Source organism: Camelina sativa, chromosome 11 (assembly GCF_000633955.1).
Source record: "Camelina sativa cultivar DH55 chromosome 11, Cs, whole genome shotgun sequence".
NCBI lineage: Eukaryota > Viridiplantae > Streptophyta > Magnoliopsida > Brassicales > Brassicaceae > Camelina > Camelina sativa.
This window is the reverse complement of record NC_025695.1, coordinates 31,349,971-31,375,098: the sequence shown is the minus strand read 5'-3', so window position 1 is coordinate 31,375,098 and position 25,128 is coordinate 31,349,971. Positions and strand designations below refer to the sequence as shown.

The window sequence follows — 25,128 nt, the reverse complement described above, 5'->3', positions numbered from 1 at the left end:
AAAATGGCGGGTTACAGAGCAGATGATGAATACGATTACCTATTCAAGGTAGTTCTGATTGGTGATTCGGGTGTGGGCAAATCCAATTTGCTCTCGCGGTTCACCAAGAATGAGTTTAGCCTCGAGTCCAAATCCACGATCGGCGTTGAGTTCGCTACTCGTAGTTTGAATGTTGATGATAAAGTCATCAAAGCCCAGATTTGGGATACTGCTGGTCAAGAAAGGTCTCATTTTTTTTTTTTTTTCTTTTCAACTTCACATTGTTCATTTCTCGATCTGGTTCTCCTTAGATTTAGATAATTTTCGTGGAAGCTTTTGTGTTTTTATGGTGTAGGGTTTAGATCTCAAATTGCTTTAGATTCATTGGCGTTATTCACATTTACAAGAAGAGATCTGGGTTTGAATGTGATTTTGTGTATGACTAGAAAGTTTTTAGCTTTATCTTTTTTCTCCTGTTGCTTTATGTAAGAGTGTTTGATTGGTTTCAGTAACTTCGTTTCTACGATTCGCTAGCTCTTTTCCTCAGATTTCGCTTAAAGATTCTTGCTTTGTATAATTTGCTATTTTCGGGTTCTTTGATCAGTTTCTTGAAGCTTTACGTAGTCAGATTTTGATTTTGTTTACGTAAGAGAGCTTGATTTGTTTCACTAGGATTCTTAACTCTTCATTTGAAGCTTTACTTTAGTCTTATTTCGAAATTGTAAAGCTTCTTGCTTTGTATGATGAGCTATTCTCCAATTCTCTGATCAGTTTCGTGAAGCCAACATGGTCTGGTTTCGAAACTGAAAAGTTTTTGCTTTGTATCACTATCGCTTCTAGGTTTCTTCGTCGCACTAGTAACTATGTTCTGATGTCTTGGTTAACTTAATTTTCGGTTTTTATTGACAATGTTTGAATAAGGTATCGAGCCATCACTAGTGCGTATTATCGAGGAGCTGTTGGAGCGCTTCTTGTCTACGATGTAACCCGACACTCAACATTCGAAAACGTCGAGACGTGGCTGAAAGAACTAAGAAACCACACTGATCCAAACATTGTTGTCATGCTCGTGGGAAACAAATCTGATCTTCGCCACCTCGTGGCTGTTCAGACAGAAGATGCGAAATCTTTCGCGGAGAAAGAATCTCTCTACTTCATGGAAACCTCGGCTCTCGAAGCCACAAATGTCGAGAACGCTTTTGCTGAAGTCCTCACTCAGATTCACCACATTGTGAGCAAGAAGGCGATGGAAGCTGCCAGCGAATCCGCTAATGTCCCATCGAAAGGTGACAAGATCGATATCGGTAAAGATGTTTCCGCTGTGAAGAAAGCTGGATGCTGCTCAAACTAAATAAGAGAGAGTAGAGAGTTGTTATTGTTAACGACCTGAGAGGATTGGTTTTTTGTTAACGGTTCTTTTTCGAATATGAAGATTGCTTTTAGGTTTGACTAATGATGCCATTTTCGTGTATTTCTGTTTACTTATATAATGTTACCAATGTTATTGTTTCAATATGCTTCATAAAATCCCCACTTTGCAAACATCACATAAGAAGATAACTACAGATCAAAAAGACTACTCCATCCTCTCGAGCGTCATTTTCGAGGCTTCGTTTTCTGGCAACCTTTACGACGCCGGTAGCTTTTGCTCACCGGCGTCAATCCCCTTCTTCTTCTTGCTGTTTAGACCTCAGCTTGTCACCATTTATAATACATGGTGGTTTTCAGTATCAAGTCTCCGGTGGTCAGCCGAGTGTGAAATCTTCAGATCTAGAGGTCATCGGTATAGCTTACGGTGATCTCCAATGGGAAAGATTCCTCTTCATAATTGATGATGTATCTCCACTCGTCCCGGGTGCGAAATTCTTGGTTTTAAACCGAAGCGCTTTAGCCTCCAAATCTACCGCCAACTCTCTCCGCCAGTTTTTGCTCCTCTGTTCTCCGCGTACCCAACGTCGCTTCCCAATACCATTATCAATTTTTGAACCAATGAGTACTTCTTCTACATTCCGCCGGTGAGATCCTTTCACGACAGCCTTATGTTCGAACAATTATTTTTGATACCACCACTTCTCCTCGCTTATGTCTCGGGATCCCCTCTCGAAGAACTTCCTCTTGTCATGAGTCACGCCGATGCTGGCTTGCTTTGTCATATCCGAGTCTCTCTCTCGCTTCAACCTCTTCTCCTTGTATTGTCGGTCTTTATACTTTCTCGAAGGACAGATCAGCTCATGAATATTGTCGTCTCTTTCCAACGAGGCAACTCGCCGTTGTTGAGAATTTCCCGTGAATTGGCCATGGTTCCTTTGTACCCACCATGTATATCGGCCGCTAATCCAAATCTCTCAAATCTGCAAGCCCCCATAAGACTTCCATCCAAACTGTGGGTGAGACCTACATCGTATGACCGCAAAGATTCTCGGGCGCGTCTTGGTGAAGCGTCGTTTAACCGCCGCAGCCTCTCGAAGATTTTTCAAAGAAGGGTCAAAACCCTAATTGAGATGGGCCAAAATTTTGGTTATGGCCTCCAAAAGGTTTTGTTAATGGGCCTGGTGAGTCTAAAAAAACTTTCAATGGAGATGGTGTCACTTTTTAATTCCTGGTTGTTTGACCAGTGTTTATTTTCCAAGATTTTGGGCAAAATAAAAACTTCAAAGGAGTTTGTCCAGTTTCTACGTTTCTTGTTTGTGTACCAATGTGTATGTTCTTTGGTATTAAGAAGGATCTTAGGAAAATCCTCATTTTTTTGCTTTGGTCTAGCTACGAACAAAACGATGTATGTGCAACGTGTACAAAGTTGTCGACGCAAGCTAAATGTGTTACCTATAGACCATAAGGGTCTTGTAGTCTCAACTTCCTCCATCAAGAAGAGTGATATTTTTTTATTTTCCTCCTACTGGGAGAGATCACTTCCTTTAAAAAGGTTAAGTCTAAAGCAGAATTCCAAGCGCAAAGAGCGGTCCCCAAGACTATTGGTTTTGTATACTAGTAAATTTTGTGAATTTTTGGACTTCGGAATGTCTTCTTTCGTGTTAGTTTTTTCACTTTCCTCCTCTCTCATGGAGAGATTTCCCTATAAGGCTGACCCATTTCTAGCATGGGTGTTTTTGCGACAGGTGGTATATGCTCGTCTTGTCATCCGATACAGAGTATATTGTTGGAAGTGTCTTCTTCTTCCTAGTGGTGTCTTTTGGAGTGCATGGTTAGCTTTCTCTATTTTTCTGTGGAGGCGCTCATGTTTTTTCCTTGTCTCCAATCCATTGTTTTGACAGTCGTGTCATGTTCTCTACTCTTCGGTAACCACTTGGTTTAGATCTTTCAATGTGGTGTGGCAAGATGGCTTTATCTTGGATCCTTTCTCCGATACTCGTCTCTTGGGAACTTATTCCCAACCTACATGCTGCCTCCTTTTTCAGAGAGCTGAAGATTCATCATCTTTAGTGCGCGTTAGGTTTTTAAAAACCCGTCGGAATCTTTGTATTCCAGTGTGGCAAATTGTCGATTTACGACCAATGATTCGGTCTTCGTCAGCCTCCCCTCACTTCATGTGGTTGATCTCCTTGGTGGATCAAACTATATCTATGGCTTTTATGCCTCCTTATCTTTGCACTAGCTTATTTAGTTGCACTTGTTATCTTTACCCTTGTTGTTATCTTGGGATGTTGTGGTTTGTTAGGAATCCATCAATCTTTGTATTGTTTCTTTCCCATGTAAGTTTCTTGACCGCTGAAAAGCTCTTCCTAAAGGAAAGTTTCATGTCACCAACTTAATAAAATGGGGCTTCCATGACAAAAAAAAAAAGAATATGCTTTGTCAAATTCATGGAACCCTAAGTTATATTTTCTAAAAGATCGATGATTTTCAGTCCGGTTTAAAATCTCGGTTCGATTTTGTGTTTTGATTTCTGTTTCATTATATCGGTTCAATTTGGTTAAGTTCGGTTCCAATTTTGTTTTTTCGAATTTTTAAATAGCAAACCCGAATGATTTTATAATAATATCCGGTTCAGTTTGGTTTGGTTCGGTTAGCTTTCTTTTTTTTTTGGTAAGATGGTTCGGTTAGCTTTTTTGTCTACCCCTGTTTGTATTTTGATTACAATTTGGTTAGAGCTTTTGCAATCGCCGGCGAAACGAGTTATGGCAATGGATGAGCCAAGGAAGCTGAGAGGCCACAAATCAACTGCCACTTGTTGTATAGCTTCTCGTGACAGGCCTGGACTTGTTCTCACTTCTGGCGAGGTTTCTAAAGCCCTTTTTACTTTCATTTAAATTGATGAATTTAGGGTTTTACGAAGATGATTTTAACAATATGAAAGATGGATGATTAGGATGGTTGCGTTTGCTGGTTTGATTTGAGGTGTAAAGATGTTCAATTCATCATCGACTTTGGAACAGAACCTGTTTCATCTCTCTGTTTCAAGACAGGTTCTTTTTTTTTTTATTGGTCTCTCACTCTCTTACAACTTCACCTCTTTGTTTTCAATTTGGTGATTGATTTTGTTTGGTTTTTTTTTTCAGGTAATGAGAACATTCTCTATGCTTCTTATGGAAACGAAATCAAGTCTTTCGATGTTCAAACGGTAATTAGAAAGATTGAAACTTTGATAAACTATCTACAAATACTCTTCACTCTTAGTTTTAAATCTTCTTGCTTTCTGGAAATTTTATAGCTAAGTGCTACTTCTTGGAAGCGATTAGAGAGTTTTAACTACAACAAAGATGAAGTAAACCAGGTAGTGATCTATCTTAAAACCCTGACTATCTGAGAAGTTATTGAATTTACTTACGAAATCCGTGTTCATAATCTTCTGATGTTCTTGATTTGTTAAGGTTGTATGCAATGGAAGATCATCTTTTCTTGCTTCTGCAGATGATTCTGGTGATGTTAAGGTACCCTTCAATAGTTGTTCTTGATACTTCAAGATTACATAAATTTGTGGAAATTTTCTCGGTTTGATTTGTTTGCTTGAACACAGATCATCGACATTGGTCAGAAACGCCTTTATAAAACCCTTAGAGCTGGTCATACAAGTGTATCCTTACTTTTGTTGTTATGCTGCCTCGCATCTGTGAAGTTCTTCTTACCTCGAAAATTCTCTCTTAAGTCAATACCTTAATGTGACAATTTAAGATATGCAGTTCTGTGCAATTTATTCCATGGAGACCTTGGGAAGGTAACTAACATCTTAATGTGATTTGCTATTTTATATGGATCTCTTCATGGTTTCTTATATGTGTAATTTCTTACAGTTATAACTGGTGGACTTGATTCAAAGCTTGTTTTATGGGATTTCTCAAAAGGTCGCTCACAAAAGATTATAGACTTTGGTAAAGCCTATATACCACTGATACGAATTTCTTTTGCCTCGTATATATGCAATGCAATATATCTGACTTCACAGGTCACTTCTGTAAAATCTTTCAGGCTCCGATACACAAAACAGCTCAGGACAATGCCTAAACCCTGCATTTGTTCACTCGATTGCAATCCCGGAAATGGACATGGTTGATAAGTTAGGCAAGATATGCGCAGTTGCTAGAGGTGATGGAATTGTCGATTTGATCAACATCGAATCAGAACTTTCCCAGAAAGGAACATCATCGAAAGGAAGCAGCAGCAGCAGTAGTAGCAACAATGTGATCAAAAGGGTTTGTTTAGATTACTCTGTTGGTGGGCACAATGCTGCTGTGTCTTGTGTCGCTTTTTCTCTGTTTCAGGAGAAGGGTAGATTCTTGATCTCAGGTGGTAATGATAAGACAGTCAAAATATGGGATTGCTTTAAATGTCTTGATCCAGACAACAACAACAATAACAGAGATTTCCTCCATTTGAATATTAACTTAAGCAAGAAGGTAGTTGACGAAAGCTCTTTAAGTTCTTTTGTTCTTTCCACTTCTTCTTTCTCTCTTCTCTGTTTCTGACATCTATTGGGGTTTTCTTAAACAGGTGAATTGGCTTTGCACGAATCAATCTGATTCTGAGAATCTTGTTGTTTGTGACACCACTAGAGTAGTTAAGGTTTACTCAATCACTTAAGTAGGCCTGATGGATCATAAAATGTCTTATCTTTGTTTCATATCGTTATTATTGGACTTTCTCAAAGTAGTTGCTTGATCCTCAAGTTAGCTCTTTGTTCGTCAGTTCCAAATTATGAATAAGAATACTTGGATATCTATGCTTTAGTACTTAGAGTTAGTAATATAAAGCTTCACTGTATTGATGTTTCTTCAGCTTTAATACCTTGTATGAGTCTGTTTGTAGTTTGTAGAGTTGTATTTTTCTAAAATTATTGCTCATTATTGTTTTAATCTATTTGCTTTCATGTGAAAATGGTGGGTTGTTCCTTTTTGAGGAAGTTTTCCTTGAACAAAAAGAAAACAAATTTGTAATTATATTGTTGACGAAAAACCTCATGATTACGTTTCAACTAATTTTTGAATTGTTAAATTCTTTTACTATCACCAGCTTTATTACGTACCATTTGTTTGTGTTCATTCAATTTTTGCCTAGATCAAAGTTTTCAACCAAAACTTATATCTATGGGAATGTACAAAAAAAGGTTATCCCTATTAGATTTTTCTTGTCCAAATTTTCACAATTAAGAATTTGGTGCGAAGTTGAAATCCAATTTACTTTTCAATAAATTATGTTATAATCCTAACAAAAATGTATAAATCCACAAAATAGTTTATTCATACAATTAAAAACTTACACACGGACGCGCACACACACACATATGTTAGTAATCGAGTTCTTTCTTCTACCATATACGACTGTTTTTGTTATTTCTTGGCCATTATATACCATAATACCAACCAATGATGGTAAAAGTCTTGGGTAAAATTGAGCAGCCTTTAACTATCACACAAGGCCCTTCTTTCAAATTCCAATATTTCGAACATTCCTAAGACTCTTCTGCTTTCCACTATGAAACCACTGCAACCGTTGCTCCTCCTCCTCCTTCTACTAGCCACCGTCTCTGCCTCTCCATTACACCCAAAACAGCTCAAAGCTCTCCAATCTCTCAACATCCCTACACCAACCAATGATCCCTGCAACAACATCCCTACATCAAAGCTCACCCAAACTCTCTCTCACCTACAAAACCCTCAAACCACTCTCAAAATCCCTCCTCAATCTCTCCTTCACAAACTGCCCATCTCTTTCCCCTCCACACCACCTCCCAATCTCACTCCGCTCCTTCTCTGCTGTCTCCTCTTTCCTCCACAACCGTAGCCGACTCTCAGGCCTCTTCCTCGCTCGTCTCGTAAACCTACAAACCCTAAAAATCTCCTCAACACCAATCTCAACCTCTCGTCGTCTTTACATAATCCTCGGTAACATGCATAAACTCACTTCCCTCACAATCTCAAACTCAAACCTCTCCGGCCTTATCCCTAAATCTTTCCACTCGAATCTCACCTACATCGACCTATCAAACAACTCACTCAAAGGCTCAATACGAACTTCCATTACTCGTCTCACAAACCTCAAGTCCCTAACTTTATCCCATAACTCTCTCTCCGGCCAAATACCAAACTCAATCAAAAACTTGACCTTTCTACAAAACTTATCTTTAGCTTCAAACAAACTATCAGGAACAATACCAAACACACTCTCATCGATTCCTGAACTTACACATTTGGATCTAAGCAAGAACCAACTAAACGGCACCGTTCCAAGTTTCATCTCCGAGATGAAGAATCTCAAACACTTGAATCTCGCTGATAACTCCTTCCATGGAGTTTTGCCATTCAACGAAAGCTTCATCAAAAATCTCAACTTTTTCGAAATCGGAGGCAACAGTGAGCTCTGTTACAACAAAACTGTTCTACCCTCGAACGTGAAACTGAAGGGTATCTATCCGTGTGATAAATACGGCTTTCCTTTATGGTCTCCGTCGGAAAAGGAGGAATCTTTGTCAGGGGAAAACGATTACGGCGATTACGGCGGTGTAGGAGGAAACGAGAAGATGACGGAGAAGAAAGAAGAACACAATGGTTCCAACAAGACACTGTTTAGTCTCGGCATTGTTCTTTTCTCGCTTGTGTTCTTAATCCTCTTCCTCTTTTATCTCGCGAAAAGGTGTCGTTGGATTTGAAAAATATAGCAAAAAGGTTTGATCTTTACAGAGTTTTCAGAAATCCCCAAAGTGTATCGGTTTTGGACTTATTTAGGGTTCTTTTTGAGTTTTGAGAATAACCAGACCGGGTCTAAAGAAATTACTGGGTCGAAACCGGTATAATTCCGGTTAATGTGTTTGGTTTGTGAAAATAAATCACAGTAGATGATTACTTATTGCGTTTATTGGCTATTAAGTTTTGTTGCGGTTATATGTGATTTTTAATCTCTAGTTGTAAATTTGTAACTTATCCCAATTTTGCTGCACTATTAAATTAATATTATATCCTCATAGAATTTGGGATGTATGACAATAATTATCTTGAAAATTATGAGAATTTTTTTAGTTAACAATAATTATCTTATGGCCTAGCAAAGAAATGATTGGAGAATACAAAAAAAACATGAGTATAAAATGATTGAATGGAATAACATGGATTTAGAGTTGAACATGGACTAGCTTGAAAGATAAGCTTTGAAATGTTTATAGTTGAACACTACGATGAGGATTGATCGCAGAACCAAAAGATCGTTAGTCGCTACTATCACATTCATAATGTTGATGACGATGATCATGATTATCAAAACATTTAAAAATGCAATACACAATCCGTATATACTCCAAAAAAAGGTAAAAGGACACCAAAATTTACTCCAAGATGTATTAAATAGTCGAAAACTGATTTTTTCATCTTCTAAACTCATTTCAATTAATATCAAAATTTTAGCTAAGAGAAAGCAAGAAACAAAAACTTAATAATGATGTTTTAATATGAATGAGATCTCTCTCTATATATATATATATATATATAATATCAATAAAAAATAATTTGTTTTAGAGAAAATAAAGATAAAGACAAATATCAAAATTCGAATATGTATTCAACTCTTTAATTATGACTTGAACTCTCGTCGGTTAAGTCAAGTTCTAAAGATGCATACTTTTTTCTTCCATTTTGAATATGATTCTCCACGAGTCTAGTTTTTTTCTTTTTTTACATTTTGTTTTGTTTTACCCCTTTTAATGCAAAATTTAGTTTGTGATACGTTTGTACAAAACTTACTTCTCCAAAACAAATTTCTTCCCACACAAATACTATTAACCAACTTATTTGAAAGATTTTGTATTGATAGTTTGAAACTTTAAGCTAATATACAAGAATCATAATTTATAGTAATAGTGAGCCAGACATACATAAATCAACATTGAAGAAAAACTTTATCTTGAAGCTTCAAAGAGAATATACTTTTTTTTTCAAAACATTTTTTGACTGTCATTAAATATTTCCTATTACATATAATTTTAACAATTCTTAATAAATCATTAAGTGACAAATAACAAATTATATAAATACCCTACCAATTACCTTCAACATCTTAACATATTAGGTCGTCCACAACTCTTTTTTAAATATTTTAAACTCTTTTAGACGAATATCAAAATCTTAGCAAAGTGAAAGCAATGAACAAAAACACAGTTTGTACTTAGAGAAATTAGCTCTTCTTAGCTTCCACACGTTGAATTTGGTTTTGGTAGATATTTATAATAATTATTAACATAACAAAAATTCATAACCCTATCTACATTACAACTAGAAACCATTTTTTTGGAACAATAATCCAAAAGTGATTCGATCTGAAAGTGTATTTGCGATTTGATTTTTAAAAAAATATTAAATTTCATTTTATATTTTGCGCCACTGCAAGGCTCACTTAGGATTATTGGTGTTTATTATTGTTTTTTTTATGTAATTAAATTTCTCGACGTCTCTTCCATTTCTTTTTGGGGAAATCGTTTGGAGGTTTAAAAATTAAAACCCAAATTAGTCGTTAAGAAAATGTGAGTGTGAACTTGGTTTGAAGTAATCTTGGTAAATTGAAGGCCTAACTGAGATGCAACACGAGGACTAATTTTAGAACTTGGTTCATGTCGAAAGGATCAGGCGGTTGAGATTATTGCATTACGTTTTGTTGTTCTCGTTCTATTGAGCTTTATCAATTTTTTTCTAGTTAGATCGAAGCTGCAACTTGATCGTAAACGTACTAAATCTAGTTGGCAAGCATAAGCTGAGAGTTTCTCAAACCAAGAGCATTTGCTCAAATAACTATTTTCTTGTGTGTTCTTCACTTGAGGTTCCTATAGATCTCGAGACAGTTTTACTCGCACAAATTAAAATTTACGCCACAATCCACAAGCTACAATTCTTAACACAAAATTAGGTTCCTATTGTGAAACATGCAAGTTGCAGTTCTCAAGGGGAAGTGAATTCAAAGGAGCTGCTTTGACATCAAATAAAAGAAAAAATATATCTTCCAAGGTTCTTGGAAAATTTAGTAACTACCAAACTCATGTCAAAAAAGGTTTTACTACAAGAAATTTCTTTCACGTCCAACGCTGATAACTTAAAAGACAAGCTAGGATCAACAGAACCCTTTAACGATCAAAACACTTTTCTTAACCAGTGATGTTCTGAGACTTGTTGAGAATTACTCCTTCATACTTAACCTGGAACCATTTCATGGCATCATCCTTGGTTACTCTGTGTTGAATACCAACACGAGCCTTGCACCTACGGCGACGAGCCACACGGTATCCTGGGCGTTCAAGGACAACGTAAAAGTCCATTCCGTAGATACCGGTGGAAGGATCATACCTATATACACAATATAAAACAGATGAGAATAACAGAAAAAGTTCAACTTCTATCAAACCCACACCTAACATTCCACAGAAAGCAGTAAAGGGTTAAGTATTAATCAGATTCAAATCGAAACAAATAAAACATTCATCATTAACTAAATATAAATCTAAAATATAAAAACTAACAAGAACTCTTCATATTCTCTCAAGCTCAATTATAAACTTCTACAGAAAAACACAGAACGGGCACTAGAATCCATTCCAAACTTACTATTCCACTAAGGCCAGAGTAGATCAAACTTAACATTCCACAGCAATCTATGAACTATCATTACGACTAAACTGCACAAAAGCCACAAATTAGGAGACTACTCATTAGATGCAACTGAAATACTCTTCTACATATAGTAGTATAGTACCAAAATGTTCATGCAAATCATTACTGTATCTAATTGAAGGAAGCCCTTATTGAAAAAGAATGAAGAGAAAACTTACTTGATTCCAAGATCAATGTGCTCTTGGATACCGAATCCAAAACAACCAGTGTCACTGAAGTTCCTCCTAAGAAGCTCATACTCCTTAACCTTCAAACCACTCTCAAGAAGCTGCATAGCCTTCTCACCTCTGACAGTCACATAGCACGCAATCTTCTCATTACGCCTAATACCAAAGGACCTAACAGTGTACCTCGCTGTTTCACACAAACCAACAACACACATCAGATTCAAGAAAAACACAAACTCAAATTACAGAAACCTAAATCTCAGAGACGTAGTACTGAACATACCCTTGGAGAAGACAGGTGTTTGACCACTGAGCTGTTCCAACACCTACTCATAAATGAACAAAGCAAACATTTCATAACTTATCACTAACATTTCCTCAGTTGTATCCAAGATAGTATAAACTATTCTCCATTGATTTAGACACATGGGTAATCGTAAAGTATAGATCTTTTTCAAGTGGTATTACCTTAGAGGCACGGGTGAGACGATCACCACTCTCACCAACAGAGATGTTAAGAACAAGTTTCTGAACCTTAATGTCCCTCATAGGGTTCGAGAGCTTCTTCTCCGACGCCTGAGAAACAAAACAAATCCCATACATAAACACATTGAACAAAAAAACACATTTTCATCGAATCGATCTACAGAGAATAACGAAGAGCAGTTAAAAATACCATTTTTAAGGAGATCAAGGTCGAGCTAATGAGATGAAGCAATGGAAGAGTTGCGGAAACGAAACTGCGTTGAGTGCGAAGTGAGAAGACTTATATGGGTCGGCTACTTAGGGTTTCTTATACTCACGAAATGACGATATTATCCTTTTGAATGTTTCAAAATGATTTAATAAAGGCCCAAAGTTATAAAGCCCACTACAATAACATAATCTTCAAGCCCCAACTTATAAGGGTAAACAAACACATTCATTCTCAATTTACTTTCCCCCTTTCTAAACCGGTCTCGAAGGTTAACCAACATTTTTTTATTTTTGTCAATGAATTCAAGTTTAACAATTTTTATGAAAAAAACTCATTTGTGTAAATTGAATTATCCATTACTTCCTCAAATCTTCTTAAATTTGTAGGGAAAACAAAAAACAAAAATTATAAAAACAATATACAGTTTGGTGACATTGAGAACAAAACAAGTTTAATACACATTTTGAAGTGTCAACGTGGTCCAGAGAGCTCAATAGCTTCAATAATAAAAGAATGATCTTCATGACCATTACTGTAATTCCTCGAGACACTTGGACCCCTAGCTTCATACCCTCCTTCACACTGTTCAACCAAACCTTCTAGAACCTTTAACACTTGAGACATCCTTGGTCTTAGATTCGGATGTGGCTGTGTACAAAGCAGAGCCAATTCCACAACTTCCTCCAACACCAAATCGTCAAACTCTCCCTTCAAATCTCTGTCCACCATCTCTGCAAATCTCTTCTCTGCTTTCAACGTCCTTACCTGAACCAACACACAAATCAATGCTTTTGATTAAGTTTCTTGCTCTATGCAAATGACTCAAAAGGATATATAACAGAAAGATTCAATCTTTTTTACTTACCCAACTCAATATCATTCCTTTTCGAACTTGACCGTTACCTTGATCAATCACCTTATGACCCGTTATGAGTTCAAGAATTAATACTCCGAATCCAAAAACATCAGATTTCTCTGAGGACTGTCCAGTGGAAAGGTACTCAGGAGCAATGTGTCCAATGGTTCCTCGGACTGCAGTTGTGACATGTGAATCTCTCTGGTCTAAAAGCTTAGCAAGACCAAAATCGCCAACAATTGCTTCAAAGCTCTCATCAAGTAGAATATTTGCAGCTTTAACATCTCTGTGAATAATCTTCGGATTGCATTGCTCATGCAAGTAAACAAGTCCTCGAGCTGCACCTAGTGCAATGCTTATCCTCAGATTCCAATCCAAAGACGGCTTTTCTACATAATTGTCTGAAACATGTCATCTTTTTAGGAACTTTTTCAACGTAAGAATTACAAAACAAGAAATGTTTAAATTGAAAAAACCTCTCAGGCGATCAGCTACGCTTCCATTTGGCATGTAGGGATACACCAGCATTCTCTCTTCCGGGGTCATACAGAATCCAAAGAGACGTAAAAGGTTACGGTGAACAGCTAAGCCAATCATCTCGACTTCGGTTTGAAACTGAACTTCTCCTGTATAGTTAGGATCTTTCAATCTTTTAACCGCTACCACAGTTCCATTTGGGAGATACCCTTTATAAACCATACCGAATCCTCCTTGTCCCAAAATGTTCTTTGGACTAAAATTGTTTGTTGCAGTTTGTATTTCGCGAAAACTGAACCTTTTCAGATGCCCGATTTCAAATTCGTAATCTTGCTGCACTAAGAAATCCATAAAAAGTAGATTTCAGCAACGTCTACACATTTGTTGTAAATAACAGACAGAGTAATAGATTTTGAGAGACTACAGTGATGTGTACCATATGATCTTAAGAGACGTGATCGATGCCAAAGCACCCAGAAGAAGAGAAGCATTAGAGAGACGATAAAGGCAACAACAATGCCAAGTGCAAATGAGAGCACTAAGCTGTGATGTTTACTATTATCCTTTGTTGACAAACCTGTCACTGCAGATAAAAAAAAAAGCGCACGTTAAAACAATCCACGTTCTACATAGAACAAGCTTAGTTTCGCAGAGAATTTTGCAGTTCAACATACCATTCCTCACAGGTGTAGCATCTGAGCAAAGCTCTTGGGAAGCTGGACCACAAAGGAATGCATTTCCTACAATCCTACAACAGAAAAATTCATCAAGAAGCTTTCACATACATTCCAATGGCTAATAATCTTTCCCATATCTTACCTATAATCTTTAGCTAATATATTTGGAGTTGGTCCACTTAGATTGTTGAACGATAGATCCCTATTCAGAAACAATAGTGTAAGAAGCATTATACAAAAACATAAAATCTCGATAAACTGTAATGTTAGGTAGAGGCCGTAGAAGAGCAAGACATACAAGAAAGAAAGACCTGAGAGGCCAGCGACAAGGTGAGGGACTTGCCCCGATAAAAGATTCCTGCTAAGCCGCCTATAAGACTTAAAAAGAGACTTGTAAGATGATAGATAACAGTTACAACATTTAAATACTAAACCAAGAATCATCAATATCAAACTCACAAGTAGTTTAAGTGAGTTAAGAACCCTAACGTAGCTGGGATCTCTCCACTAAACCGGTTCCCAGATAGATCAAGTGTCTTAAGCTCAGAGAGCTGGCCTAACTGAGATGGAATCGGACCGGTTAACTGATTATTCTGCAGTAACCTACAAAAATTACAAGCAAACCATTAGATACAATAACAACAACAACACATTCTTGAATTCCAAGATTGACAAACAAAATTGTTTAAACTCACAATGTATGAAGATGAGTTAATTCCCCAATACTAGTTGATATTGTCCCAGATAATCCTTTACTAGCCATCTCTCTGCATTACAAGATTTCAATAAATCAAATTCAAAATTTGCAACAACAAAAACGTTTCTAAGAGACATTTCATAGAACAAGTGGTGTGCAATGATTGATACTCACAGGGAAACAACAAAACCTTCAGAGGAGCTGCAACCAACCATGTTCCAAGTACAAGGATCAACAGAGTTTATATCCCAACCAGACAAAACCTCTTTCTCACCTTTCATCTTGTTCTTCACTGACATTAACGCAGCAACTACAACAACAAAAAATTGGGAAAAGTTAAAACCTTTCTTCACAAATCACAACAAAAAGAAAGATCTTTGATAAACAAAAAAAAATAATATTCCACCTTCATAGTTAACACCCTTTGGAGATAAGAGACTATCCATAGCAGAAACAGAATCAAGAACAGAGTGACAATAAACCCAGATTCCTAAAAACAGAAACTTTATCACAATCTCCATCTCAGAGTTAAGTAAATAATCTCAAGGCTTCAAAGTTTATCTCTTTCCCCGCAATTAAATTGCCTGCTGGGTTTTTTTTTTGTTTTGCCCTTTCGTATAGGGCAGACCATTAAAAAGACAAGTTTTTTGCATTAATTGAATCGGGAAAGAAGACAAATAAGTAAAAAAAAATTGAAGATTTTAGCAAATGGAAGCGGGAAAATCTCGAAATTATCAAACGATTGTTCCCTTGTCTTCTGCTCTTCAAGACTTTTTTTTTGTTTTAAGTCTGACTTTGGCAGTGAGAGTTGATCCTCTGTAATCAAACCTATGATAGCAATGGTACAACCGCACACTTGAATCTCATCTGATCAATCTAATTCAAATCAATCAACGACTTGATTTATGTTAATTTCACCATTGAGAAAATCAATGCTCAAACCATAAGTTTTGAGTAGTTTTGACTTTTGAGGTACAGTAGCATAACCATAATAGTATATGCAAGTTTTTTACTCATCAAAACACACACACAAGTCATCATTCTATGACCCTTTACTTCTACACTCAAGAGGAGATGGTTAAAGTCCTTATACTAGATTAGACTTTAGAGGAGATGGTTAAATACGCTTGTGCATCAAGGAACATCTTGTTAGGTAAGAAGCCTCCTGAAAGTTCGTTTATGACAAGAGTCATATCGGTAGAAAAATGTGTGATTGCTTTCTGAACAAGACCCCAGATGTAATCATTTAGCTTTTCTGTCGGTAAGAATGAGTTAGCAAGCATAGCACCGCAACAACCAGCCATCACAGCCGTGGCTCTGCAGCCATGAAAAGAGATGACCTTTTCATCTTCACTTCCTGCGCCGCAAAGAACAAGGAAGACAGTGTCGCCGTCACTGTCAAATTAGAACCACAAACCAAACCCCTCAAATCAAAATTGGGCAAATCCAACAAACCAAAATTAGCCAGATCTAGCAAAGACAGATCAAAAAAATTTCATTTTTATTAGGTTACGTGTGAACTTAATGGGAGAAGAATCTAGTGATTAGGCTAACCACCCATCAGAATCAAAGGAAAAAAGCTAAAAACTTTTAAAGCTCAAGACTTTGAAAGAATCGAGTGATTAGGCTAATTACCGTTTCGAACCGAGAGCACAGAGGAATTTGAGAAAGGAGGGACTGAGACTGAGATGAGAACGCCGCAGGGAACGATGAAGAAGAACAAACAAGTGAAGAGGGGATGAAACAAGAATCACCTCTCTCGTCGTCTCCAGCGGCTAAAGCAAGAACACATTTTTACTGGAGACTGGAGAGTGAGTGTACTGACTCAGTCCTCTCGTCTCCTTCGCAGCCTCTTGGTATGCTTCCATTCGAATTCGTGGTTTCATAAACACTTTGGTTCGGTTTAATAAGAAAACCGTTCGGTTCAATAAGCAAACTGTTCGGTTCGTTAATTTTTTGCTCAATCCTAAGACGAACTTGGTTTGTTGTTGTTCCTTGTCCCTCTCCGCCGCTCTCTTGGCTTTGGAGAAATGGTGATCGATGATCAAATTTGAAAAGGTATTTCCTTTTTCCCTAAATTCACAGTGAAAAGATATGAATTCTCTAAAATCTTTGAGGTACAGTAGCATCAGTGAAGTTTTAACTCATCAAAACCCAATAAAGTCTTCATCTTTATCTCCCTTTTATTGCTACAATCAGAGAAGATGGTTAAAGCCTGTAGATTCAGCGCAAACTAGGTTAGAGAACCGAACGAGAGATCATAGGTTAGACAAACTCATTGCTCAGATTAGGAAACTAAGCATCGTTCTCTGAACTCATGTCTTGCAAAAAGCGTGGCCCTTTCGTGTCTTTGCAGCTTATGTCTCGTTGGAAGAATCTGGTTGGTTTGAATGTAAATGTTGGAGCTTTTGTTGGTAAGTATCCTCACGCTTTTGAGATCTTTACACATCCTTTTAGGAAGAATCTGTGTTGTAAAGTAACTGAGAAGTTGAAGGTATTGATTGATGAGGAAGAGAGTGTGATTAGAGAGTGTGAGGTTGATGCTGTGAAGAGGATTAAGAAGTTGTTGTTGATGTCTAGAAATGGTGTTCTTCGTGTACACGCTTTGAGGTTGATTAGAAAGGAATTAGGATTGCCTGAGGATTTTCGTGATTCGATTTTGGCTCAGTATACTTCAGATTTCAGGTTAGTTGATTTGGAGACTTTGGAGTTAGTTGATGGAGATTGTGATGATGAGAAGAGTTTGTGTGTGGCAAAAGTTGAGGAGTGGAGAGAAGTTGAATACAGAGAGAAATGGTTGAGTGAGTTTGAGACTAATTACGCGTTTCCCATCAATCTTCCAACAGGGTTCAAGATTGTGAAAGGATTCAGAGAAGAGTTAAAGAATTGGCAAAGGATACCTTATGTGAAGCCTTACGAGAGAAAGGAGATTTCTAGAGGGTTGGAGAGATTCGAGAAGCGAGTTGTTGCAGTTATCCATGAGCTTCTGAGCTTAACGGTGGAGAAAATGGTTGAAGTAGAAAGATTAGCTCATTTCCGGAAGGATCTTGGGATTGAAGTAAACGTGAGGGAAGTAATCTTGAAGCATCCCGGGGTTTTCTATGTGTCCACGAAAGGAAGTACGCAGACTTTGTTTCTAAGAGAAGCGTATAGCAAAGGCTGTTTGATCGAGCCAAATCCTATATACAATGTGCGGAGGAAAATGTTGGATCTTGTGTTGTTGAAGACACGTCATTCGAAGAAGTTGTTGCAAACGGAAGATGAAGCTCGTGAAGTAGAGAAGAGGGATGTTTTGGTTGGCTCTCATGAAGATTGGGAAGGAGAGAGAGATGGAGATTGGGTGTTACCAATTCTTGGGAAATGAAGCTTGTGCAAAATGTCCCATTCAATTCTCAAACTGGGAAGGAGAGAGAGATGGAGACTGCTTTTTCAGTGACACTAAGGTGAAGGCTCATCTGCCTAACATGCCGGTTTACATAATGCTGATTACAATGTGTGGTCGTGGTGGGAAATGCTTGGTTGAGATGACAGAGATGGGTTTGGTTCCAATATCACGGTGCTTTGAGATGGTGACTGATGGGTTGAAGAATAGCTTGAAGCATGATTTGTCTATGCGAATAGAGCAGAGTTGGTAGTTCAGTTTAGAGGAGTTTGATAGTGTTAAACTTCGAAAGGCTTTTGAGGTCTACCCTATGCTCTGATACTTGGGATTCTGTACAAATTCAGCTTCCATTGATCTACCCTGGTTCGGTTTGGTTTGGTTTGGTAATGATAGCCAGAACTAGTTACTTTCTTGAAGTCAGAAGCTTGTCTAACTGATGGTTAGGTTATACTTGGGTCTGGGGGTTTAGTTGGTCTCCAGAATAGTTTCTTTCCCGGAGAACAGGCGAGAAAGATATTACAGTACATTTTGCTGTCTCTTGTTTTTAGATCAGTCTGTCACATCATTATTAGGTATTGTTCTCTTTGGACATAACAGATGAATCTACAGAGCTCACATAACCAAATAAACTGTGAAACAGCCAACACAGTCAGACAGTCTTCTGTATATGAAGGATCAGTATATATATCAAAAGTCAAAGGTCAGTAATATATATCACAGTGGTAATATATATACGAAGGATCAGTTTATTAAGAGTGAAAATTATGGCTTAATTTAGAAACAAAACAAAGAAGGAAACCAACACATGGGGGACAAAGAGAGATCGTAAAGAATGCTTACTTCTGTTTTGATCTTCCAGTTTCACCAGCTTTTCCTGTATATATTTATATATATATATAAATATGAATCTATAACTCATAAGCAAAAAGAGATAATATAATTAACTTTATCATTGTCACTGAATACACAAACTAACAGAAAAATACATATTACTCTGAAGCACCTTGATCGACCACGTCTAGATCAATCAACCACTCTGATGGAAAAGTCCAGATCAATCTCTTTCAACCTGAAAAGTTTAAAAAAACAATCATTAGAAACAAACATCGTCGTGAGCATTAACAGAAAATTTAGGATTGTTCAGAACACAACATATTTCCCATTTATTAGACACCAACATCATTAATCCATTTCTTATTTCTAAACCGAGCCGAGGCATTTTAATAAGTAACACGGGACTGATAACTTCATGCACCAACATCTACCCATTTCTTATTCATAAACTCAGCATAAGAAGAATCTTAAACCGAGCCGAGGCATTTCAGAAGGCAACACGGGACATAATTTCCCACTTCTGATTTAGAGACTCATCATTATAAAAGTCCAGTGACTTGATCATGCCCGCCATGCTACTGCATCAGTCATCTCCTGTAACTAAACTCTAATGATTAGCCTAATTCAGAAAGACTAACAGAATATTATTAGTCTATTACTTGTCCTAAACGCAAAAAAATATCCAAATAGCTAAATTTTCTAAATCAGGTAATGGATTGTTTTCAAGTGATTGCAAATTCGTTAAGTTAAAGAATGAGACTTTGCAGCTTCTAAAACAAAGCTATTTTATCATCAACTCCAACCAATTTGGGTGATGAATTGATGATCATGGATGGAGGATAGTAGAGTTTGCTTCAAAGGGCTATATATTTTGCGATCAGGCCTCCATCAAAAACTCCAAGGAAATGTTTTGTACGACTAAAAACACCAATAAGGCCCATGAAACTAAAGAACTGTATTAACGGAGTAGGCTCACAAACACCTTACTTGGTATAGCTATGTGTCCTAAAAATGATTTTGTCAACTTGTAAACTGCTTCTAAACTGTATTATTCTCTTGTACTTATGATATGCAAGTGTAGTTGCAAATAGCAATAGATATTAAAGTGTTTTTGAACGTTAGAATCAGTCCAGTAAAACTAAAAAAGAAAAGTAAAGAGATCAAATAAAATGTTTTGTTTTATTATATTAAAAAGTGACAAATTTTAACCAAAACAAAGAAAGAAAAGTGAAAAAAGAAGAAAGTCAAGAAGAGAATGAAAGGATGTGAAGATATAGACGTGACGAAAGTGCTAAGGATTAAGTACTTTGGTTTATCTCTTTTTGGTGAATGATAAGAATAATATCCACATCGAAATTTGATTTTCTTATAAGAAAATTATATAAAAATAAAAAGAATATTGAAAGCGGAATAAAGTGGAATCCATAACAAAACAAATAGAAAAATATGAAAGAAAAAATTATGGATCAGTCATCGGACAAAACAAAGTGAAGGCAGCCAAGAGTTGAGGCATAAATATCAAGAGAGTACATAATATATAGTGTTTGACGTATAGTTTGTATTACTATCGTAACTCTGATTTTAATTTAGTACGTAGTGTGAAATATATCATAGACTTGGCAAAAAAAAACATTCACTAGTTTTTTAATTGCAGTTATAATATAAACGATTTTTTCTTTTTTAAGTCTAAATAAACAAAATTGCATCATATTATCATCGAGTTTCGCTAAATCTTTTGATTATAATTGTATTTGAATACAATACTTGGACTAAAACATGGTATGCATATCGTAGAAAAGACAAACAAAAACAACCAATAAGTTCTCACCGGCTTCTCAGCATTATCTTCTTACCAATACTTTCCCACCTTACCCACTTTGTTTTGTCTTCCCATATATAACATTTTTCTCCTCATTATTCTATAACGTGGAGTACGGCACAAAATTAATAAATCATCGAATGGAATGTCTAGACAAATCGATGACATATACTTCTATAAATGTTAGTTCTTGAATACAAGATTTAGATATCATACATCAATATCTTTAAGCAATGGCGATGGCATCGTTATTTGTTTTTGGTAATGGCAAGAATATTATTGTATCCCAAGCTCTGATTTGATTCGGAATGTATGACTAACATGTCAACGCTAAACTCTAATTCCATTAAGATGACAACTAACGCGTCAATGCCAAACTCTAAAGATATTACAAGGCTTTGTTGAATGAAACATTATAAGACTATTTATAACGAGAACCTCCAAAATGTTCATGTAAATTTGGATGTGATCAAATATAAATTTCAGTTAACCTTTTTTATCAAATAAAAATTGTATTAGTTAACAAAATTTTGCCAATATTTGAAAATATTTTTCTATAATTTCAAAAAAAAAAAAAATAAATAATACAAAGTACCTTGACACAAGGGCATGTATCTTAATCTCACACACCTCACACCTCACAACACCCGAATCTAAATACTCACATGATTTATCTTAAACCCAACTTTTTTTTCCTAATTCAACGCGAAACAGTACGTATATCTTTAAGAAGACCCAAGACTTGTTGCATTGTTGGTCGCTTCCCCGGTGAGTCTGCCGTGCAAAAGTAACCAATCCGAAGACTCTCGACCATTTCATTAACCGATTCTCCAACCGCTAACCGCAATCTCGAGTCAAGAGCTTCCTCTCCTCTTCTCTCCTTAACCAAACGTCTAACTGATTTAACATTCTCATCCCTCCCTTGCTTCCCGGTTAACAGCTCAAACAAGATCACCCCGAAACTATACACATCGGATTCTACGTTGTTGTTACTATGATCATCACCGGTTTTCGCAATGTTGTTGATACCAAAATCAGAGATTCGCGGCTCTAGGGTTTCAGTTAAGAGGATGTTGGTAGCGACCAAGTGTCCATGAGTAGTACCAACGTGATGAAGATAGGCTAAACCACGTGCAACTCCAATGGCGATACGGTGACGTATTAGCCAGTTTGTTTTCTCCGGGGATGAATCTCCAACGTGACTCTCCCATGTATCGGCACTCCAATCTTCCACGTTGGTTTCTCCCGCTGGGAGCTCGTGAAGCCATCGGTGAAGATCTCCGTTAGCCATAAACTCATATAATATAAGCTTCTCTTTTCCTAAAAACATTAAACCACAATTTTAGGTAGGAACAAAAAATAAACTTAATACTGAAAAAAATAATATTCTTTTTCGTAACAGAAACTGAAAAATTAATGTTGCATTTTCTAGTTTAACCATACTAACTAAATTCGAAAAAAATGTAAATCCTAGATTTCTAGTTAAATTAACAAAGTGGTGCTAGGCGTATTAATGCAAATAACATTTGAATTCACCATCTATAACAGAGTTAATACTTAATACTGCGAAACAAACATATTTTGGTGATTATTGGTGAACATAGTAAATAAGGTCAGAAAGAAAACATATTTAGCATATACGTAAAGGAGAAAGGATTTTTGAAACCCGACAAGCTATCTATATAAACCTCTACGAGTCCCAAAGCAAGGATGTGACTTGTCTGCACACTTTTTAAAGTCAGTCCACTAACAAAAACACCAAATGAAACAACCCTAAAAACAAGTCATTGGAAGAATCTATCAGACTATCACATACACACATTACTTTCTTTTTTTTTTGCTCTGGAGAAACTTTTTGGAATAATTATACATTTTTACGTTAAGGTCACGAAAAATCATAAAATCTAGTAATCATGGCACAAAAAACATATTAGATTTTTTTTTGTACGTGACGTAACATCATTACACACAACTGACATTTTTTCGTCTGTACAATATACTACTGTACCTGCTACTAATGAATACGACACCGTTCAGCATTTATTGCCTCATTAATGTGTTTATCCAAAAACCCGTGAAAGTAGAGACAAAAATTCATTAAATGACGTCTACGCCTCGATTTTTTTGTAATAATAATTTTAATTTAATCCACAGAAAAATGTTTATAGAATAAAATAGTCAAAACCTAGGTTTCACTGTTAATATATTTGGTTCTAAATTAGCTTATCCCACTAATTAAATTAGCGAAAAATTACATGATTTATTGTTCATCTTTTATTTTGGACAAGCAAAAGTCAGGTATTTCATTTTTTTTCCTTGAAATATATTTTATTTGTGAGATTTCATAGCGACTTAGCGTTAATTACTTTGTTTAGTAACATAGATGTTTTTTTAAAAATAAGGAAAAATACTAGAGTGAATAACTCAATATAGTAACATAGTTAAAAAAGGGAAATACTTTGTTACATTACATATGCCGTATATGTATATATAATATCCAAAGTTATACTGTATTTGGTACTTGGTCGAATCAAAACATGTCCTATATATATATTAGGGGTTTAAAGTTAATTTTCTAAACCTTTCTGTCACAAATTAATACGAAACTAAAAATATAAGGGAGATTAGTTTAGTACCTGCGATGCAATAACCGGAGAGTGTCAACAGATTTGGATGTTTAAGCCGAGTAAGAGCTTCAAACGCAGTAACGGCGTCGTTTTGGTCAACGTCTCGTATCTTTTCAAGCACTTTGATTGCCACGTGGAGATCTCCTGGTAAAACGGCACGGTAAAGTGGACCACAAGTGCCGTCAGATATAACGGACTCCGTTCCGAAATGTGACGTGGCAACAATCAGATCCTTGAAAGTCAGATTCATCAACGGCTTAGATGCCATCACAACCGGAGCCGCCGTTGGTTCTTTTATATCGGCGACCCAAGACGAACCGGACTCCGTTCCGAATTCGAACGGTCCAGATTTCTCCATCTTGTAATCCAACGGTGCTGGATTCGAAATCGCCCATCTCGATTTCATCCTCGCCGATTTTAATCTACGTTGGATTAAAATTATAGCCACCGCGAAAATTAGGATTACCAAAGCTCCTAACGAAGACGACAAGCCGATTACCAAAGGCGTGTGCTTATGCAAACGGTGCATTTTGACGGTTTGATGACGTGGCGGCGGCGGAGAATTCCGGTGAGTGAGGTGGTGGAGACGGTGGTGATTAGGGATTTTGGAGTCGTTGAATACGAAACTGCCGGCGTGTGAAAAAGCCGATTTGCCGAATTTACGGTATTTGTCAAACCCGACTGAACCGGAAAACCGGTTTGTGGATAAATTCAAGAACCGGAGATGGTTAAGATTCGGAAAATCCACTGGAAACGAACCGTTCATTGAATTTTCCGATAAATCCAAGTAGTTCAATGATTTTAAACCGGAAATCGGTTTAATACTGCCGTTGATTTTACATCTTGAGATATCGAGATGCTGTAAACCGTAGAGAGAAGCTAAACCAAGAGGCAAAACACCGAGAATATTACGCGAGAGATCGAGAGCTGTGAGGTTGATAAATCCGGTTAAGTTAACCGCGTTTGTAAACCGATTGAACGAGAGATTCAATTTTTGAACAGAAGAAACCGAAGCCAAGTGGGAATAGAACCATGGAGAGAGTTGTTGGATAAATCAAGAACACGTAAGCGCGTGAGGTTACGCAGAGGGTTCCAAGAAACGGTGCCGTTCAGGTTTCTCGACGGAAAAACGACTCGAGTGATGGCGGCGGAGCAGTTAGAGGAGGAGAACCAAGAAGAGTTGAAGCCGGAGACGTAACGAAAAACTCTGGTTAGTTGACGGAAGTCTGTGTCGTTAGGACAAGAAGCTGTGGAAGAGTTTAATGAGTGTGAGAAAGAGACCAAAGATAAGAGAAGAAACAACTTTAGAAACATGTTTTAGTTTGTTGTTGATGGTTGTTCGTCCATGGAAGATAAAGAAATGGTGAAGAGAGAACGAGAGAGATAGAGAGAGAGGGTTTAGTAGTTGCAGTATGTGACAGGAGCTGGTGAGTGGTGAGGTTTATCAGAAAAGAAAGAGATAGAGAGAGGGAGATGCATACAAATGATAATTTGCTATCGATCAATGACGTGGATAATGACGCAAAAATAAAAGTCAAATTTTATAGAAAAATACTCTAGACTAACACTATTTTAAGTTTTTCTTCCAAAATTAACACACATTCAAGTTTTCCAAAACTAACATTTTTCTAAAATTAATTATTATATTATTAATGACAAAAGGAGAAAATTGACAAAATCTCTGACGACAAAATCTCCGACAAATCCACAAGTTGTTTTTGAGGAAAAAGCATGTGTTTGGAGTTTGGGTTTTCAAAATGAAAGCTAGATTTGGAGGAAAGAACCGATAGATTTTGATTTGATTGTAGTGTTGATGA

General features: G+C 36.7%; 4 protein-coding genes and 3 pseudogenes across 7 annotated transcripts in view; 4 read left to right on the top strand and 3 right to left on the bottom strand.

Annotated features, from left to right (window-relative positions):
- LOC104724824 (ras-related protein RABA1c) overlaps positions 1-1,492 on the top strand; it is a 2,840-nt gene extending 1,348 nt beyond the window's left edge. The window contains exons 2-3 of one of the 2 annotated variants that reach the window (XM_019233205.1): positions 23-224; positions 901-1,492. In XM_019233205.1, the coding sequence (XP_019088750.1) occupies positions 23-224; positions 901-1,330 (632 nt within the window). In that variant the 3' untranslated portion in view covers positions 1,331-1,492. Of the gene's footprint in view, positions 1-10; positions 225-900 lie in introns of both variants that reach the window. The other variant, XM_010443371.2, reaches the window with a different exon arrangement.
- On the top strand, positions 4,068-6,285 carry LOC104724823 (WD repeat-containing protein 53-like). The gene is made up of 10 exons (XM_010443370.2): positions 4,068-4,217; positions 4,307-4,403; positions 4,497-4,558; positions 4,649-4,711; positions 4,809-4,868; positions 4,955-5,011; positions 5,110-5,152; positions 5,229-5,306; positions 5,404-5,831; positions 5,926-6,285. The coding sequence occupies exons 1-10, from the start codon at positions 4,116-4,118 to the stop codon at positions 6,013-6,015; spliced, it is 1,080 nt and encodes a 359-aa protein (XP_010441672.1). The 5' UTR covers positions 4,068-4,115; the 3' UTR covers positions 6,016-6,285.
- On the top strand, positions 6,844-8,106 carry LOC104724822 (annotated as a pseudogene).
- On the bottom strand, positions 10,364-12,028 carry LOC104724821 (60S ribosomal protein L11-1). Its single transcript, XM_010443369.2, has 5 exons — positions 11,922-12,028; positions 11,714-11,821; positions 11,529-11,571; positions 11,237-11,432; positions 10,364-10,754 (listed from the first exon to the last, which is right to left on the bottom strand). The coding sequence occupies exons 1-5, from the start codon at positions 11,922-11,924 to the stop codon at positions 10,556-10,558; spliced, it is 549 nt and encodes a 182-aa protein (XP_010441671.1). The 5' UTR covers positions 11,925-12,028; the 3' UTR covers positions 10,364-10,555.
- On the bottom strand, positions 12,332-16,506 carry LOC104724820 (probable LRR receptor-like serine/threonine-protein kinase At5g45780). Of its 3 annotated transcripts, none has more exons than XM_010443365.2 (12): positions 16,285-16,506; positions 15,056-16,044; positions 14,824-14,959; positions 14,648-14,719; positions 14,412-14,555; positions 14,251-14,322; positions 14,095-14,154; positions 13,950-14,023; positions 13,712-13,858; positions 13,275-13,613; positions 12,808-13,199; positions 12,332-12,707 (listed from the first exon to the last, which is right to left on the bottom strand). In XM_010443365.2, exons 2-12 carry the CDS (start codon positions 15,168-15,170, stop codon positions 12,414-12,416), a joined length of 1,845 nt encoding a protein of 614 aa, XP_010441667.1. In that variant the 5' UTR covers positions 15,171-16,044; positions 16,285-16,506; the 3' UTR covers positions 12,332-12,413. The 3 variants fall into 3 exon arrangements, with proteins under 3 accessions (XP_010441667.1, XP_010441669.1, XP_010441668.1); XM_010443367.2 differs by having other exon boundaries at positions 12,808-13,187; XM_010443366.2 differs by having other exon boundaries at positions 15,056-16,006.
- LOC104724819 lies at positions 16,638-18,622 on the top strand (annotated as a pseudogene).
- On the bottom strand, positions 21,222-24,776 carry LOC104728540 (annotated as a pseudogene).